At 46.8% G+C, this 17,604-nt stretch overlaps 1 protein-coding gene across 1 annotated transcript in view; it reads right to left on the bottom strand.

Moving 5' to 3' along the window:
• abhd12 (abhydrolase domain containing 12, lysophospholipase) overlaps positions 1–17,604 on the bottom strand; it is a 168,221-nt gene that overhangs the window by 87,481 nt on the left and 63,136 nt on the right. Inside the window, exon 6 of the mRNA XM_072504536.1 lies at positions 1,812–1,857. Within this exon, the coding sequence (XP_072360637.1) occupies positions 1,812–1,857 (46 nt within the window). The remainder of the gene's footprint in view (positions 1–1,811; positions 1,858–17,604) is intronic.

Raw genomic sequence — 17,604 nt, 5'->3', positions numbered from 1 at the left:
GTTTACATATCCTTCTTTTGCCTCGCTGCATCGTTCTGCTGGGCCTGTCCTGGGCCCAAAGAGCATGAAGATGTTGAACAGCACGTGCGCAGTTTGCTCCGGGCTTGCGCATGCCCAGGTGGTCCGAAGACAGTCAGGACTTCCCGAGCTCGGTTTCCAACAGGCAGGCAAGAATGAGCGTCATAACAAAACAAAGTTACGCCATACAGCTAAACACAAAACTAACAATGTGTGTCCAAAAGTGCACGGTACAAATTCGTCCCTTAATTGCCAAAAATGAGTCACCATTTTTTTTTTTTTTTTAAAGGAAGCATCAACAATAAGCAGTTAATCAACATGTCAGCAAAATCATAAAAGCCCAACCTTTTAATTAATATTACACACTAATCACAGCAGGTGGAATTTGTTTTGTACCCTTACTAGAGGGAATTTCAGTTCTTAAGTCCTGGATTGGTACAATTACCAATCATAGGCAAAGGCAGTGGGGGCAAAAAAAAAAAACAGAATTGGAGGAAGACAGAGAGAGTCGATTGAGAGTTCAAAGGCAGGGTAGAGCACGGCCATGGAGATATTTGAACAAGAGGATGACAAAACGTCATCCAGACTCAAAACGTTAGCTCCCTTCACTCTCCACAGATGCTGTCAGACCTGCTGCGATTGTCCAACATTTTCTGTTTTTGTTTTAATTATTCCAATTGCATACACAATTATAAAATACTCACATTCCTCTCCTCCTTCAAGTGAGGCTCTACGAGTAGCTTTAAAAATATTCTGTGAAGTACTTTAATTTAGCTTTAGTCCAAAGATGTGCAGGTTAGGTGGATTGGCCATGCTAAATTGCCCTTAGGTGTCCAAAAAGGTTAGGTGGGATAGGATGCAGGTGTGAGCTTAAGTAGGGTTTCTTTCCTAGGGCTAGTGCAGACTCGATGGGACAAATGGCCTCTTTCAGCACTGTAAATTCTGTGATTCTATGACTGATCAATTTCAATTCATTAACAGAGTACAATATAGCCCTATTAACATTTTGAATACTCAAACGACCGTTGCAACTCATCACAGATGAAAACTGACCAGCAATTCTTGTGGGACCTGTGAAGTTACAGTCTTACAGTCCCCCATCAAGAATGCATGTAGCCTGGCCCCAAGTCCCAATCAATGCTATCCTACTGCTAGCAACACAGATCAGCAACAGTGGCCGAAAGCGATTAACTTTACAATTGAATCTCCTTTTTGCTGAAGGGGAGTCATATCCTTAACAACAAAGCCAAGATAAAGAAATTCAGCTCCATATCATGTCATTCAGTAGTGTGGTGTGGTTGTCACCATAAAGGAAAAGACTTTCATGGAGGGAAAATATAAAATAGGTTCAAACGGAAAAATACTGAAATTAGGACATTTGCTTGTATTCTCTGGAATAAGAAACTTTTTGTCATGAGCATGTTCCAAATCAAACAGACATTGCATCAAACACTGCTCCATCAAGATCATGAGACATGAACGGAAGCTGCAGACAGTAGCGATTCAAGCTTAATTATATTGCCAGTTCTGCTTATGCAGGAGATTCTGTGCAATTATGTAATTCTAGCTATTAGTGCATCTTTGTGCAGCATTGCCTTTAAATTGCATTTATTTTGAATCTTTAACACTGCCCATGCTATTTATTTTTGTCCCACCCATTACTGGTAGACATTAACACGCCCATGTACAATCATTCGTCAGATCTGTATTAACAGATATGCAAGTAAACACACTTTTGAAAATCTTTTTAAATCTAGATGTTCAGAGTTACAGATTTAGAATTACCTACTCACCCCTATAATCGAATGCGACTACATGGTAGCCTTGTGAGCTCAGAACCTATAAATGGGGAGAAAAAAAAGCCAAGAGTGTAGAGATGGAAGGTCAAGAAGTTCAGCATTTGAATCATAACTTGCATAATTAATAAATATGTTGGTTGCACTCAGGGGAAATATAACAATAGAATCTCCCCTGGGTTTTAATAGTATACATGTGAACAATATACGCGTTTTCATTTTGAGAAATACTTAGTGCATCCAGGACTTCAAACTGTTCAAATATGGGGGCACAAGAAAATGTCTGGGGTCTTAACTGTGTTAAGGGTAGTTCATTCTCCAAATAGATTTATTGGCATCAAGCCATCACACAAAGAAAAGCTTGAATATTGTCCTCTGCATATTCATAGAATTTACAGTGCAGGAGGCCGCCATTTGGCCCATCGAGTCTGCACTTGCCCTTGGAAAGAGCACCCTACTTAAGCCCACATCTCCACCCTATCCCCATAACTCGACCTAACCTTTTGGACACTAAGGGGCAATACACCTAACCTGCACATCGTTGGCCTATGGGATGAAACCGGAGCACCCTGAGGAAATCCACGCAGACACAGGGAGAAAGTGCAAATTATATTAGGTGCTAATCCACCTACCCTGCACTTCTTTTTGGATTGTGTGGGTGAGGTCCACGCAGACACAGGGAGAATGTTCAAACTCCATGCGAACAATGGGCCTCAGTGCGGTAAGGCAGCAGTGCTAACCACTGCGCCACAGGCCGTCCTTCACAAACATTAAAGTTGCAGCTTCACACTGATTTGCATGTATATTTTATGGCTCAGAGATGAAATGCAGATAAATCAGAGGTGAGGGGACAAGATAAACTAGACTTCAGTAATGTGGGATTGCATATATTAAACCTAATGTCATTCCTCATTTGTCAATCCACATATATTAGGATAATGCTTTTACAGTGTAAACAAACTGCCACCAGCCCAATTTTGTTCTCACTGGCAGTCCGTGCTCAAAGGAAGAACATTGAAATAATGGCCAATATTTCACTGACATTGGATGAGTGATGAATATTGGCTGGGATACCAGGGAGAACTCCCGTAATTTTAAAATGGTGCCATGTGATTTTCTTTTACTTCAATTTTGCTGAATTTCAGTGTCAGTGAATACAAATCAGAAGCAGGACGAAAATCATAGAATAGTTACGACAACAACACATCAGGCCCGTCTGCACCAGATCTCCAAAAGTAATTCAGCCAGTCCCACTCCCTCATCTTTTCCCCTTGACCCTGCAAACATTTTATCTTCAATTGTTTATCCAAATCCTCTTTAAAAACAATTGAATCTGTCTCCACCACACGCTCGGGCAATGCAGTCCAGATCCTAACCATTTGCTGCCTTTGGTTCTTTAGCCCATCATCTCAAAATGGTCTCTTCTGGTTCTTGACCATAGTGCCAAAGGGATGTTCCTGTCCAGCTACTCACTGCCAACAAACCAGACGAGCTTTGAGGCTTTCTATGCTGAAAAAGTGGCTTAAAAATCTGGTCTTATAGAAAAGGCTGTTGTACATGTGGTTGGACTGATCTTAGGATATGGCTGCCTTGTTACACGAGGGAGAGATTAGGAATTTGGGACCAGAAATTTAGGGTCAAAACAGACTGAGGGTGGGGTGGGGGGAGGAGCCTGTTAGCACAGAGTCAGAGGGATATGCACACAACTGGTTGAGTTAATTGTCCTAGTCAGACTTAAACTCATTAGTGGGAATACACAGGATGCCCCAGATCCGTTGTCTTTTGGGGCACTCCTGCCTGCCCAGCCATTAGCCCATTCCAGAGTCTGATGGGCACTTTGTCTGTCAATGGAAAATTAGTTGCATATCAATAGCATGGCTCTGGTCTTTTGTAGAAAGGGGAGTGGACCATTAAACACCCAAGATAACAATGAAGTCTGGAAAATCCAAAGAACTTTTGTTTTGAGGGGCTGGGCAGAGCTTAGAGAGAGCTGGGAGAGCGAGCGAGAACAGAGAGAGCGAGAGCCGAGAGCGTGCGAGAGCCGAGAGAGCAAGCGAGAGCTGAGTTAGAGCGAGAGAGAGCTGAGGGAGCGAGAGAGAGCTGAGGGAGCGAGAGAGAGCTGAGGGAGCGAGAGAGAGCTGAGAGAGCGGCGAGAACGCAAGAGCGAGCAAGAGAAATAATACTGTTTCGAACAGGTGGAGGAGAAGGCTTTGGAAATCGACCAAGAGAGGTAATGAAAGTTGCCACCGAGTCAGGCTTTGGAAAAGGGTTTTGAACGAACGTCCTGAACAGAAGAAAAATTGCTTTAGAAATGCAAGTATTGCCTTTGTCTACCTGTGTAAATGGCATGAGAGCTGCATGTTCTGTTTAATAGGAATTAATGTGTTAAGGTCAAGAAACTACATGTAATCTATTGTTTAGAGTTGAAGTTTAAAAGTTTAAATATTGTTTAATTTTCTTTTGTTCTAATAAAGTTTGTATACAAAATAACCAAGCCCTATTTCTTATATTATCACTCCTGGAACAAAACAATCTTTCTGCATCCTCTGAAAACTAAAGAAAGTTATGGTTAGCCACTGTTGAGCTGACCAGGCGTCAATAACAGCATCAACAGGTATTATTGGATAACTGAGAGAGAGTCTAGTCATGACCAAATGTCTTTTTGGTGCATATATGGACAGGGAGAGATGTTTTTCTATTGTTAATATTAAGCCTGAAAATCCTGATATAATGCAATCAGACAGTAGGGGAAAGGTAAAAAGAGATATCTTTGATAGAAACAAGTCCAGACTTGTATTAAACGCTCGATATTTTGCTTGCCCCTGCTAAATTAGAAGATATGCTGTCAGACATTGGCCGGGACTTTCCTGTTGACAACAGCGGGACCGGAAGATCCCACCGTCGGCCAGTGGCGGGCTTCCTCGGTTGCGCAGTAAATCCCGCCCATTACATGTAAATTTGAGCAGCACTGTAATCCCAAACCAGTGGAGATTGCAGAAAGCCATCAGGTTGGAACAAAGAATCAGTTACCTGGTGAGGACATTGGGAGAGTTTATCATGGCCTTGAAAAAGCTATCCATTAATTGTAATTTTGGAGAATTTCAAGACCACGTTGCAGAAGAGGTGTGCGTGCGCAGTTTGAAGAATGCATTTGCAGTCAGTTACTGGCATTTCCATAGTTAACTTTCAACTAAGCTTGCCAAGCTGCATTGACCATGGACATGGCAGAGCGTGCCTTGAGAGAAATTAAGAATTAACAACCGCCAGTCATCTGATGTAAATAAGCTGCAGTTGAGTAAGGAGAAGACCCCCAACAAAGGCAGTTAATAATAGCAGTGATACTACAAAGTACTGTTACCAGTGCTTAGGCCAACATTAGGCACAGAATTTCTCATTTCCAAAGGCTGAGTGCTAAGGCTGCAAAGGTCATCTCGCCAAGGCATGTCTGAAAAAGGTAAACGGAGAAAACACTGGCTGGAGGAAATGACTACGGTTGTCGAACAACATCAGATTGTTGAGAGGTCAGTTAAGATCCATACAATCCAAAGCACAAGGATGTCCAGTGGAATTTTGAAAGGCATTATGGTGTGAGTAGTGTTGGAGGGAGCTCCAGTGAACATGGGCATATCAGTTAATGTGATTGGTGAATTGCTGCATCTGGAATAGCTGAGTCAATATCAGCTGGAGAAATGGAGCTTAGAATTACAGTGTCAGTTTCAGTCACGTACAACAAGCAATGTATATATTTTCCCATCATTGCGAAACAAGCCTTGTTAGGAAGTAACTGGTTTGCAGCTCTTCAATTAAATTGGAACAAGCCTTTTTGTATCAAAGTGAAATTCACATTGCAAGACAACATGATCGAAAAGCAGCCTTGGGGGTTTAGTTAAACTGGTAAGCCAATTCAAGAATACAAGGCTAACGTACGGGTTCAGTTCAACTGCAGGCCTTGTCCTACCCTGTGGTCTAAGGGAGAAAGTAGAGCAAGAGCTGGAAAGATTTGAGTCTGAGAACATGGGCTGGGATTCTTCCCTACCCGGCGGGGCGGGGGGTCCCGGCGGAATGGTGTGGCGGGAACCACTCCGGCGTCGGGCCACCAAATCCGCACCTTTAGGGGCCAAGCCCTCACCTTGAGGGGCTAGGCCCACGCTGGAGTGGTTGGCACGCCGGCGGCTGGCGGGAAAGGCCTTTGGAGCCACGCCAGCCGGGGCCGAAAGGACTTCGCCGGCCGGCAGAGGTCCACGCATGTGCGGGAGCGTCAGCAGGGGGGGGGGGGGGGGGTGGTCTCTTATGCGTCGGCCATGGTGAAGGCTGTGGCCGAGGCGGAGGGAAAAGAGTGCCCCCATGGCACAGGCCCGCCCGCGGATCGGTGGGCCCCGATCGCGGGCCAGGCCACTGTGGGGGCACCCCCCGGGGCCAGATCGCCCCGCACCCCCCCAAGGACCCCGGAACCCGCCTAGTCCCGCCGGTAAGAGAGGTGGTTTGATTCTCGCCAGCTGGAGAGGCATTCCTGCAGCGGGACTTCGGCCCATCGCGTGCCGGAGAATCGTCGGGGGGGGCCTGCCGACCGGCACAGCGCGATTCACGCCTCCGCCGAATATCCGGTGCCGGAGAATTCGGCAACCGGCAGGGGCGGGATACACGCCAGCCCCCGGCGATTCTCCGACCCGGGGGGGGGTCGGAGAATCCCGCCCATGGTCTCTAATGTGGAACAAACTAATTGGACTATTACCATACTGGTAGTACCAAAGTCAGATGGTAGAACAATAATACATGATTGTAAGGTCACCGTAAATCAGACACTGGAATACTGCGTGGGTTTCCTCCGGGTGCTCCAGTTTCCTCCCACAGTCGAAAGATGTGCAGGTTAGGTGGATTGGCCATGATAAATTGCCCTTAATGTCCAAAAAGGCTGGGTGAGGTTACTGGATCAAGGTGATAGGATGGAGGTGTGGGCTTAAATGGGGTACTTTTTCCAAGGGCTGGTGCAAACCCAATGGGCCGAATGGCCTCCTTCTGCACTGTAAATTCTATGATTCTATAACCACCGAATACTTCGCCAAACATAGAGGATTTGTTCACTATGTTGTTAGTGAGGCCAGATTTTTTTCAAAGTTTGATCTGATAAATGCCTATCTGCTGCTTGTGTTAGCTGATGGCTCTAAGTTCTATTACACTGTAAAGACACATGAGTCTAGGTCAGTTTTATGGACTGCCATCTGGTGTACCTTCAGCCCCTGGAACTTTCCAAGGGATGATGAACCAAACTTTTCAAGGAATTCAGGTAATCGGTATGCCACTTGGATGACATGCTTATTTCCACTCCAAACAGGCAGACTCATGGTAACAGACTGAAAAAGGTGTTCCAATGTTTGGCAAAACATGAAGTTCAAGCAAAGGCACACAAATGAGAAATGTTTCAAAATTCTGCAGACTATTTGTGGCAGGCAAAGGGTTACATGCAACCAACAGGAAGGTCAAGAAAAAAGAAATGCACCGCACACCTTCAAAATATCTCTGGAGCTATGCATTTTTGGACCAAGTGAATTACTGCAGTAAATTCATACCAAATTTGGCAACCGAACTACATCCATTGAATGAATTACAGGCGGCACGGTGGAACAGTGGTTAGCACTGCTGCCTCACAGCACCAGGGACCCAGGTTCAATTCCGGCCTTGGGTGACTGTCTGTGTGGAGTCTGCCACGTTCTCCCCCTGTCTGCTTGGATTTCCTCCGATGTGCAGCTTAGGTGGATTGGCTATGCTAAAATTGCCCCTTAGTGTCCAAAGATGTATAGGTTCGGTGGGGCTATGGGGATAGGGCAGGGGAATAGGCGTAGGCAGTGTGCTCTTTCAGAGGGTCAGTGCAGACTCGATGGGCCAAATGGCCTCCTTCTGCACTGTAGTGTTTCTATGATTCTAACACTTGAGGAAGGGTGTTCCATGGATTTGGACAAAGGAGCGTGCTAAAGTATTCAAAATGTGTAAACGGCAATTAATTGATGGTGAATGTTTGTACATTACCATGTATTCAAAAAGGTTAAGCTGGCTTGTGATGCCTCTTCATATGGAGTAAGTGCTATGATCTCATGTGTTGGATAATGATATGAGGAGACCAATTGCTTTTGCCTCACACAGCAAAATTAGGCTCAGATAGAAATGTTAAGCATTGGCTTTGATTTGGAGTAAGAAGATTTCATAGATCCTTATAGTTGCGGTTTTAAAATAGAATTTGTTGATAAGCCACTGGCAGCTATTTTGAATCCAAAGTCTCCAGTACCCACTTGAGCTGCAGTCCGAATGCAGGGATGCACTTCGATTTTGTCTGCTTATCAGTATGACAATCGGAAGATCATTGTGATGACCTACATTGGTAAGACAAATCGGAGGAGCTCTGATGTTAAGGGCATGCAACTATATCATAAATGGGTGGCCAACACAGATACTGGATTGAAAAATCAGGTCATTTTTTGTGTGTAAGAATGAGTTGTCAGTTGATAAAGGTCATGTTATGTTGTGTGAAGAGCCAGAATTGCAATTCCTAAAAGTAAGAAGTTACTGTGTGGAACACTTAGGAATGAGCTTGATGCCGGGTGCGGCGATGACCAGCTGAGTCGCACGTTTCGGCAGCTCCCTGTGAAACGGACTTTTGGGCTCTTGATAGGAGCCCCAACGGCAATTTTAACGGCTGAAAACACCGTGCGGTAAACCAGAAGGGTGTTCCCCCTGGACACGGATGGAAAAAGGAGAGGAAAGTGGCCGGATTGCAGCGGATCCTTTGGAACAACGGCAAGGAAGGCAAGCAGAAACCAAGATGGCGTCGGAAGGTGGCAGTTTCATATGGGGCCCTGAACAACAAGAGTTTTTGAAACGCTGCGTGGAGGAGATAAAAAAGGAAATGAAGAAAGAGTTGTTGGCCCCGATATTACAGGCGATTGAAGGGCTGAAAGAGGAACAAAAGACCCAGGAGCAGGAGCTTCGGGTCGTGAAGGCGAAAGCAGCAGAGAATGAAAACAACATACAGGGCCTGGTGGTGAAGTCGGAGATACAGGAGGCACACCAGAAACGATCTGTGGAGAGGTTGGAGGCACTGGAAAATAACGCAAGGAGGAACAACTTGAGGACTCTTGGCCTTCCTGAAGGTGTGGAGGGGGCGGACGTCGGGGCATATGTGAGCACGATGCTGCACTCGTTAATGGGAGTGGAGGCCCCGACGGGTCCGTTGGAGGTGGAGGGAGCATACCGAGTTATGGTGCGAGGACCGAGAGCAGGAGAAGCTCCCAGAGCCATAGTGGTGCGATTTCTCCGTTTTAAGGATAGAGAAATGGTCCTTAGATGGGCGAAGAAAACTCGGTGTAATAAATGGGAGAACGCGGTGATCCGCGTCTATCAAGATTGGAGTGCGGAGGTGGCGAGAAGGAGGGCGAGCTTTAATCGGGCCAAAGCGGTACTTCACAAAAAAAAGATAAAGTTTGGAATGCTGCAACCGGCAAGACTGTGGGTCACATATCAAGGGAGGCACCACTACTTTGAGACGGCGGATGAAGCGTGGACTTTTATTGTAGAAGAAAAATTGGAATGATTGGACTACGAAAATGAACGTTTGGACAAAGTGGTGGGACGAGTGGGGGGGGGGGGGGCGAAGAGGGATTGTATGATTAATCCTGCGGTATGGTAACTTTTCTTTCTCCCACAGGTGGTGATGGGGGGAGGTGGGGAGGGAGAGGAGATGGGGCGTTGGCCATGGGAGGCGGGGCCGAGGGAGAGGCGCGGGCTTGCTTCCCGCGCTATGATAATTATGGCGGGAATAGAGAAGCAGGAAGGAGGGGGCGCCGCACGGGGCGAGCCGTGATCACGGGGGGAAGCCGAGGTCAGCCAGAGTTTGCTGACTTCTGGGAGCAACATGGGGGGAGTAATTACGCTAGCGGGGGGTCTAGCGGGGGGGGGGGGGGTGGGGGAGGGGGAATTACTGGGTTGCTGCTGCTGGGGAAAGGGGGGAGTGGGTACGGGAAAGGATGGGCGGGGGGGGCACCGTCTGGGAGAAATACAGCCGCGTGGGAACTGGGCGAGAAGCTGGAAAAAGATGATGGCTAACCGGCAAGGGGGGGGGGGGGGTGGGAAGCCCCCCAACTCGGCTGATCACGTGGAACGTGAGGGGGCTTAACGGGCCGATAAAGAGGGCACGAGTACTCGCACACCTTAAGAAACTTAAAGCAGATGTGGTCATGTTACAGGAAACGCACCTGAAACTGATAGATCAGGTTAGGTTGCGCAAAGGATGGGTAGGGCAGGTGTTCCATTCGGGGCTGGATGCGAAAAACAGGGGGGTGGCTATATTAGTGGGGAAGCGGGTAATGTTCGAGGCAAAGACTATAGTGGCGGATAACGGGGGCAGATACGTGATGGTGAGTGGCAAATTACAGGGAGAGATGGTGGTGTTGGTAAACGTGTATGCCCCGAATTGGGACTATGCCAATTTTATGAGGCGAATGCTAGGACGCATCCCAGACCTAGAGACCGGAAAGCTGATAATGGGGGAGACTTTAACACGGTGTTGGAACCAAGGCTGGATAGGTCGAAGTCCAGGACTGGTAGGAGGCCGGCAGCAGCCAAGGTGCTTAAGGATTTTATGGAGCAGATGGGAGGGGTGGACCCATGGAGATTCAGTAGACCTAGGAGTAAGGAGTTCTCGTTTTTCTCCTATGTCCATAAAGTCTATTCACGCATAGACTTTTTTGTGTTGGGTAGGGCATTGATCCCGAGGGTGAGGGGAACGGAATATACGGCTATAGCCATTTCGGATCATGCCCCACACTGGGTAGACTTGGAGATAGGGGAGGAAACAAGAGGGCGTCCACCCTGGAGAATGGATATGGGACTAATGGCGGATGAGGGGGTGTACTTAAGGGTGAGGGGATGCATTGAACAGTACTTGGAACTCAATGACAATGGGGAGGTTCAGGTGGGAGTGGTCTGGGAGGCGTTGAAGGCGGTGGTTAGGGGGGAGCTGATATCAATAAGGACACATAAAGGGAAGCAGGAGAGTAAGGAACGGGAGCGGTTGTTGCAAGAACTTTTGAGGGTGGACAGACAGTATGCGGAAGCACCGGAGGAGGGACTGTATAGGGAAAGGCAAAGGCTGCATGTGGAATTTGACTTGCTGACCACAGGCACTGCAGAGGCACAATGGAGGAAGGCGCAGGGTGTACAGTATGAATATGGAGAGAAGGCGAGCAGATTGCTGGCACACCAATTGAGGAAAAGGGGAGCAGCGAGGGAAATAGGGGGGGTGAGAGACGAAGATGGAGAGACGGAGCGGGGAGCGGAGAGAGTGAATGAAGTGTTTAAGACATTTTATAAAAAATTGTATGAAGCTCAACCCCCGGATGGGAGGGAGAGAATGATGGAGTTTTTGGATCGGCTGGAAATTCCCAAGGTGGAAGAGCAGGAAAGGATGGGATTGGGAGCACAGATCACGGTAGAAGTGGTGAAAGGAATTAGGAACATGCAGACGGGAAAGGCGCCGGGACCGGACGGATTCCCAGTTGAATTTTACAGAAAATATTTGGACTTGCTCGCCCCGCTACTGACGAGGACCTTCAACGAGGCAAAGGAAAGGGGACAACTGCCCCCGACTATGTCAGAAGCAACGATATCGCTTCTTTTAAAGAAGGAAAAGGATCCGCTACAATGCGGGTCCTACAGACCAATCTCCCTCCTCATTGTAGATGCCAAGGTCTTGGCCAAGGTAATGGCAATGAGAATAGAGGAATGTGTCCCAGGGGTGGTTCATGAGGACCAAACTGGGTTTGTGAAGGGGAGACAGCTAAACACGAACATACGGAGGTTGTTAGGGGTAATGATGATGGCCCCACCAGAGGGTGAAACGGAGATAGTAGTGGCGATGGATGCCGAGAAAGCATTTGATAGAGTGGAGTGGGATTATCTGTGGGAGGTGTTGAGGAGATTTGGGTTCGGAGAGGGGTATGTTAGATGGGTGCAGCTGTTGTATAGGGCCCCAGTGGCGAGTGTGGTCACGAATGGACGGGGATCGGCATATTTTCGGCTCCATAGAGGGACAAGGCAGGGATGTCCTCTGTCCCCATTACTGTTTGCACTGGCGATTGAGCCCCTGGCGATAGCGCTGAGAGGTTCCAAGGGATGGAGGGGAATACTTAGGGGAGGAGAAGAACACCGGGTATCTTTATATGCGGATGATCTGCTACTATATGTGGCGGATCCAGCGGAGGGGATGCCAGAAATAATGCGGATACTTGGGGAGTTTGGGGATTTTTCAGGGTATAAATTGAACATGGGAAAGAGTGAGCTGTTTGTGGTGCATCCAGGGGAGCAGAGTAGAGAAATAGAAGACCTACCGTTGAGGAAGGTAACAAGAGACTTTCGTTACCTGGGGATCCAGATAGCTAAGAATTGGGGCACATTGCACAGGCTAAATTTGACGCGGTTGGTGGAACAGATGGAGGAAGATTTCAAGAGATGGGACATGGTAGCATTGTCAATGGCAGGGAGGGTGCAGGCAGTTAAGATGGTGGTCCTCCCGAGATTCCTTTTTGTGTTTCAGTGTCTCCCGGTGGTGATCACGAAGGCTTTTTTCAAAAGGATAGAAAAGAGTATCATGGGTTTTGTTTGGGCCGGGAAGACTCCGAGAGTGAGGAAGGGATTCTTACAGCGTAGTAGGGATAGGGGGGGGCTGGCACTACCGAGCCTAAGTGAGTATTATTGGGCCGCTAATATTTCAATGGTGAGTAAGTGGATGGGAGAGGAGGAAGGAGCGGCGTGGAAGAGATTAGAGAGGGCGTCCTGTAGGGGGACCAGCCTGCAGGCTATGGTGACAGCCCCATTGCCGTTCTCACCAAGGAACTATACCACGAGTCCGGTGGTGGTAGCTACACTGAAGATTTGGGGACAGTGGAGACGACATAGGGGAAAGACCGGAGCACTGGGGGGGTCCCCGATAAGAAACAACCATAGGTTTGCCCCGGGGGGAATGGATGGGGGATATGGAATGTGGCAAAGAGCAGGTATAACGCAATTGAAAGATCTATTTGTGGATGGGAAGTTTGCGAGTCTGGGAGCGCTGACCGAGAAATATGGGTTGCCCCAAGGGAATGCATTCAGGTACATGCAATTGAGGGCTTTTGCGAGGCAACAGGTGAGGGAATTCCCACAGCTCCCGACACAAGAGGTGCAGGACAGAGTCATCTCAAAGAAATGGGTGGGGGACGGTAAGGTGTCGGATATATATAGGGAAATGAGAGACGAAGGGGAGACTATGATGGACGAACTAAAAGGGAAATGGGAAGAAGAGCTAGGGGAGGAGATTGAGGAGGGGATGTGGGCAGATGCCCTAAACAGGGTAAACTCGTCGTCCTCGTGCGCCAGGCTAAGCCTGATTCAGTTTAAGGTATTACACAGGGCACATATGACTGGAACACGGCTCAGTAAATTTTTTGGGGTGGAGGATAGGTGTGCGAGGTGCTCGAGAAGCCCAGCGAATCATACCCATATGTTTTGGTCATGCCCGGCACTACAGGGGTTTTGGATGGGGGTGACAAAGGTGCTTTCGAAAGTAGTAGGAGTCCGGGTCGAACCAAGCTGGGGGTTGGCTATATTTGGGGTTGCACAAGAGCCGGGAGTGCAGGAGGCGAAAGAGGCCGATGTTTTGGCCTTTGCGTCCCTAGTAGCCCGGCGCAGAATATTGCTAATGTGGAAAGAAGCCAAGCCCCCGGGGGTGGAGACCTGGATAAATGATATGGCGGGGTTCATAAAGTTAGAGCGGATTAAGTTCGTCCTAAGGGGGTCGGCTCAAGGGTTTACTAGGCGGTGGCAACCGTTCGTCGAATATCTTGCGGAAAGATAGATAGGGGAGAACAAAGAAGGCAGCAGCAGCGGCCCAGGACTTGGGGGGGGGGGGGGGGGGGGGGGGGATGGGGGGGATGGGGGGGGGGGGTGGCCTGAGACAAGGCAGTTGCCAATTAGGGCTAGTTTTTATTTTTTGTTATTTAATATTTATTTATTTGTTGTTGTTTTTGTTTAAATTTAAAAAAGGTCATTATTATCTGTATTGTTACAATGTTGTGTAAAGGATGCACAATGTACTGTGTTGGTTGACCAAAAATTTTCAATAAAATATTATTTAAAAAAAAAAAGGAATGAGCTTGATAAAGAATGGAGTAAGAAGCTATCTTTGCTGGCCAGGATTAGATAAGGATGTAGAAGACAAGGTGAAACAGTATAGTGTATGTTACGCTGTAGAAAAGAAGATTGCATACGGTACCTTACATGGAAATAGTCAGCTAGGATGTGGTAGAGGCTGCATGCAGATTTTGCAAACTTTGAAGTGCAACAGATATTAATTGTGGTAGTAGACATTCAAGGTGGGTTGAGGGGTTTTCGATGAATCAAATAGCAACTAGCAGAACTCTCGATATTTTGCAGTTTGTTTGCTGCTTACGAGTTTCCCAGAGGAACGCGTGTTTGACAACGGACCTCAAGTTTTGTTCAGAAGTGTTTATAAAATTCATGAGAACGAACAGGATTAAACACAAGAGTTCCGCCGTATCACCGTGCTTCAAATGGAGCAGCAGTACACAGCACATATTATGGAGTATGCTCTGGTTAAGAAATAATGCTCGACAGAAATTGGAAGAATGTCAGTTGTCATTGAATCACAAACTGGCAAATATTTTGTTCTTATTTAATCACAAAACACCTCACACTACTACTGGTCTAGAATGGTCTTTTCAGTGCTGAAGCCACGTTTGGCACAGTCAGAAAGGAAATGATGATAGGGATAGGGTGTGTGGACAGAGTGTGCCGAAAAGGAACAACGTGTGAATTGTAAATAACAACCGTTTCATCCATCTCCTGTACAGTGTAAAAATGCAAACTTTAATAAACATATTCATTAAAATAAACGATAGGCATAGGATGAGAAAAAAAGTCTGATGTTAAACCAGAGAGTAAAGGTGAAATATCATCATAAGTGGTTAAAATGGCTCCCAAGAACAGTAATGAAAATATGTGGTCCTCTCGTATTTGGAAAAGGTTAGGTTTGAACTTAAAGAAGGGATTTAGGAAGAATTAAACAAGTCTGATGAATTGGATAGTCGGATACATGTAGAGTACCAATAGTTACTCCAACAAAGGCTGTGCCTGAAACCCGTACAGACGAGTCAGAATTGGACAGACATGTCTTTTGATGTAAAATTTTTTAATCCAAGTCAAAATGAGTCTTTGCTGGAGAAAGTTTCCCCTTCAGCTCAGACCAAGATCTTTTCCCAAGTTTTGAAATCTTATGTCGAGAAATGCAGTATCCTCTTAGGAATAGGAAAGCAGTGGTCAGCTGGATTTATAAATAAATGTAAACCAAGAAATATATACAAGTTGTATTGATTTTGAACAGTACTATTTTCATTAAAGGAGGGAGGAGTGTAGTAGCGCCCTTGTGACCATTTCATAGAATTTACAGTGCAGAAGGAGGCCATTCGGCCCATCGAGTCTGCACCGGCTCTTGGAAAGAGCAACCTACCCAAGGTCCACACCTCCACCCTATCCCCATAACCCAGCAACCCACCCAACACTAAGGGCAATTTAGCATGGCCATTCCACCTAACCTGCACATCTTTGGACTGTGGGAGGAAACCGGAGCACCCGGAGGAAACCCACGCACACACGGGGAGAATGTGCAGACTCCGCACAGTGATCCAAGCCGGAATCGAACCAGGGACCCTGGAGCTGTGAAGCAATTGTGCTATCCACAATGCTACCGTGCTGCCCCTTTGTACATCTATTATATAAATCAAAACCAGAATAAACCAGTTCAGTTGGTATTAGAAGTCCACGTGTATACAACAGTCCTGCCAAAATATCACACTACCACATTTCTCAAAGGTGAACAATCCCAGCTTCTCCATTCAATATTCACAAATAAGTCCCTCAACCCTGAAACCATTCTCGTAAATCTTTACTGCACCCGTCCAAAAGCATGCATATCCTTCATAAAGTATGGTGCCCAGAATTGAGCACATTACTCCAGTTGAGGCCAAACCAGTGTTTTAGAAAGATTCATCAAAACTTCCATTTATAATAATAATAATCTTTATTGTCACAAGTAAGCTTACATTAACACTGCAATGAAGTTACTGTGAAAAGCCCCTGATCACCAGCGCCTGTTCGGGTGAGGGAGAATTCAGAACGTCCAAATTACCTAACAGCACGTCTTTCGGGACTTGTGGGGGGAAACCGGAGCACCCGGAAAATACCCACAGAGACACGGGGAGAATGGGCAGACACCACGCAGTGACCCAAGCCGGGAATCGCACCTGGGACCATGGAGCTATGAAGCAACAGTGCTAACCACTATGCTACCCAAAGCACAAGCTGCCTTTTGACCACTTCCTCAACCGGACTTTCCACCCTCATTGTGAAGTGTATTCAGTAGTTTACATTGTGTCTCTCTTTGTTCCTCTTACAAAAATGTACCGCTTCACATTTCTCTACCACATGACTACCCATTTCACCAGCCTCTGTCAATGTCCTCTTGAAGTCTCCTCATAGCTCAGACTACTTCCCAAGATTTACAAATCTGCACATTTTGAAATTATGCCCAACACACCCAAGTTATAAATATACATCAAGAAATGAAGTGGTCGTGTTATTGATCCCTGGGCAACACCACAGTATAACTTGCTCCAGTTCAAGAAACAACAAACTACCTCTATTCGGTTTCCTGCCACTCAGCCAAATTTGCATCCATGCCACTACTGTCCCATTTATTCCACAGGCTTCAAATTGCCTAAATTATTTCTTGCGGGTGAGCATTGTTGGCAAGGCCAGAATAGTCGCCCATGTCTCACTGCCCTTGAGAAGATGGTGGTGAGCCAAATTGTTAAATCATTGCTGTCCATGTTCATCTTTTTTTGAACAAGTGTAACATCTGCAATTCTATAATCCTCTAGCACTACCTCTCTCTCTAATTAGGATTGGAATATTACAGGCAATTATCTGCAATTTCTGTACTTGCTTCCCTCAGCATCCTGGGATATGGCACGCTGGCACAGTGGTTAGCACTGCTGCTTCACAGCACCAGCGACCCAAGTTTGATTCCGGCCTGTCTGTGTGGAGTTTGCGCATTCTCCCCATATCTCCGGGTGCTCTGGTTTCCTCCCACAGTCCAAAGAGATGGTTAAGTGGATTGGGCATGATAAATTGCCCCTATGTGTCCAAAGGTGAGTTGGGTTATGGGGTTATAGGGATTAGACCTTGGTAAGATGCTCTACAATGCTCTTTCAGAGGGCCAGGGCAGACTAGATGGGCCGAATTACCTCCTTCTGCACTGGAGGTATTATATTCTATAAATGTTTCTAAGCTACTTCAAATGGATGGAATTATTAGATTTTGTTTATCTTCTATTACCATGCAAGCCTGGTCTCCTATCATCTCAGATTTCCCTGCCACTGGGTCAAGACCTCGCTCCGCTGGGTCAGTGTGGTGTTTGACGTGCAACGATCACCCGATGTTAAAAGAATCCATACACAGACATGGCATCTTCCACCCCACTCCCACCCAAATAAATTTTGAGCGAGACACGACTGGCAGATGACGACCACCTTTAAGAACAAAGTGGCAGTTATACCTTCTTCTGGAAAGACAAACCAGAAGAAGAACCGCATCTCTACTGGGTCGGCTTCGCGATAAAAAACAAACTCAACCCCTGAAGGGTGAGCAAACAATTCATGAACCTATGGCTCACCATGGCCCAGAAACA

This window comes from Scyliorhinus torazame, chromosome 1 (genome assembly GCF_047496885.1).
Source record: "Scyliorhinus torazame isolate Kashiwa2021f chromosome 1, sScyTor2.1, whole genome shotgun sequence".
Lineage (NCBI taxonomy): Eukaryota > Metazoa > Chordata > Chondrichthyes > Carcharhiniformes > Scyliorhinidae > Scyliorhinus > Scyliorhinus torazame.
The sequence above is the reverse complement of the archived record's forward strand: the minus strand, read 5'-3'. Positions and strand labels throughout refer to the sequence as shown.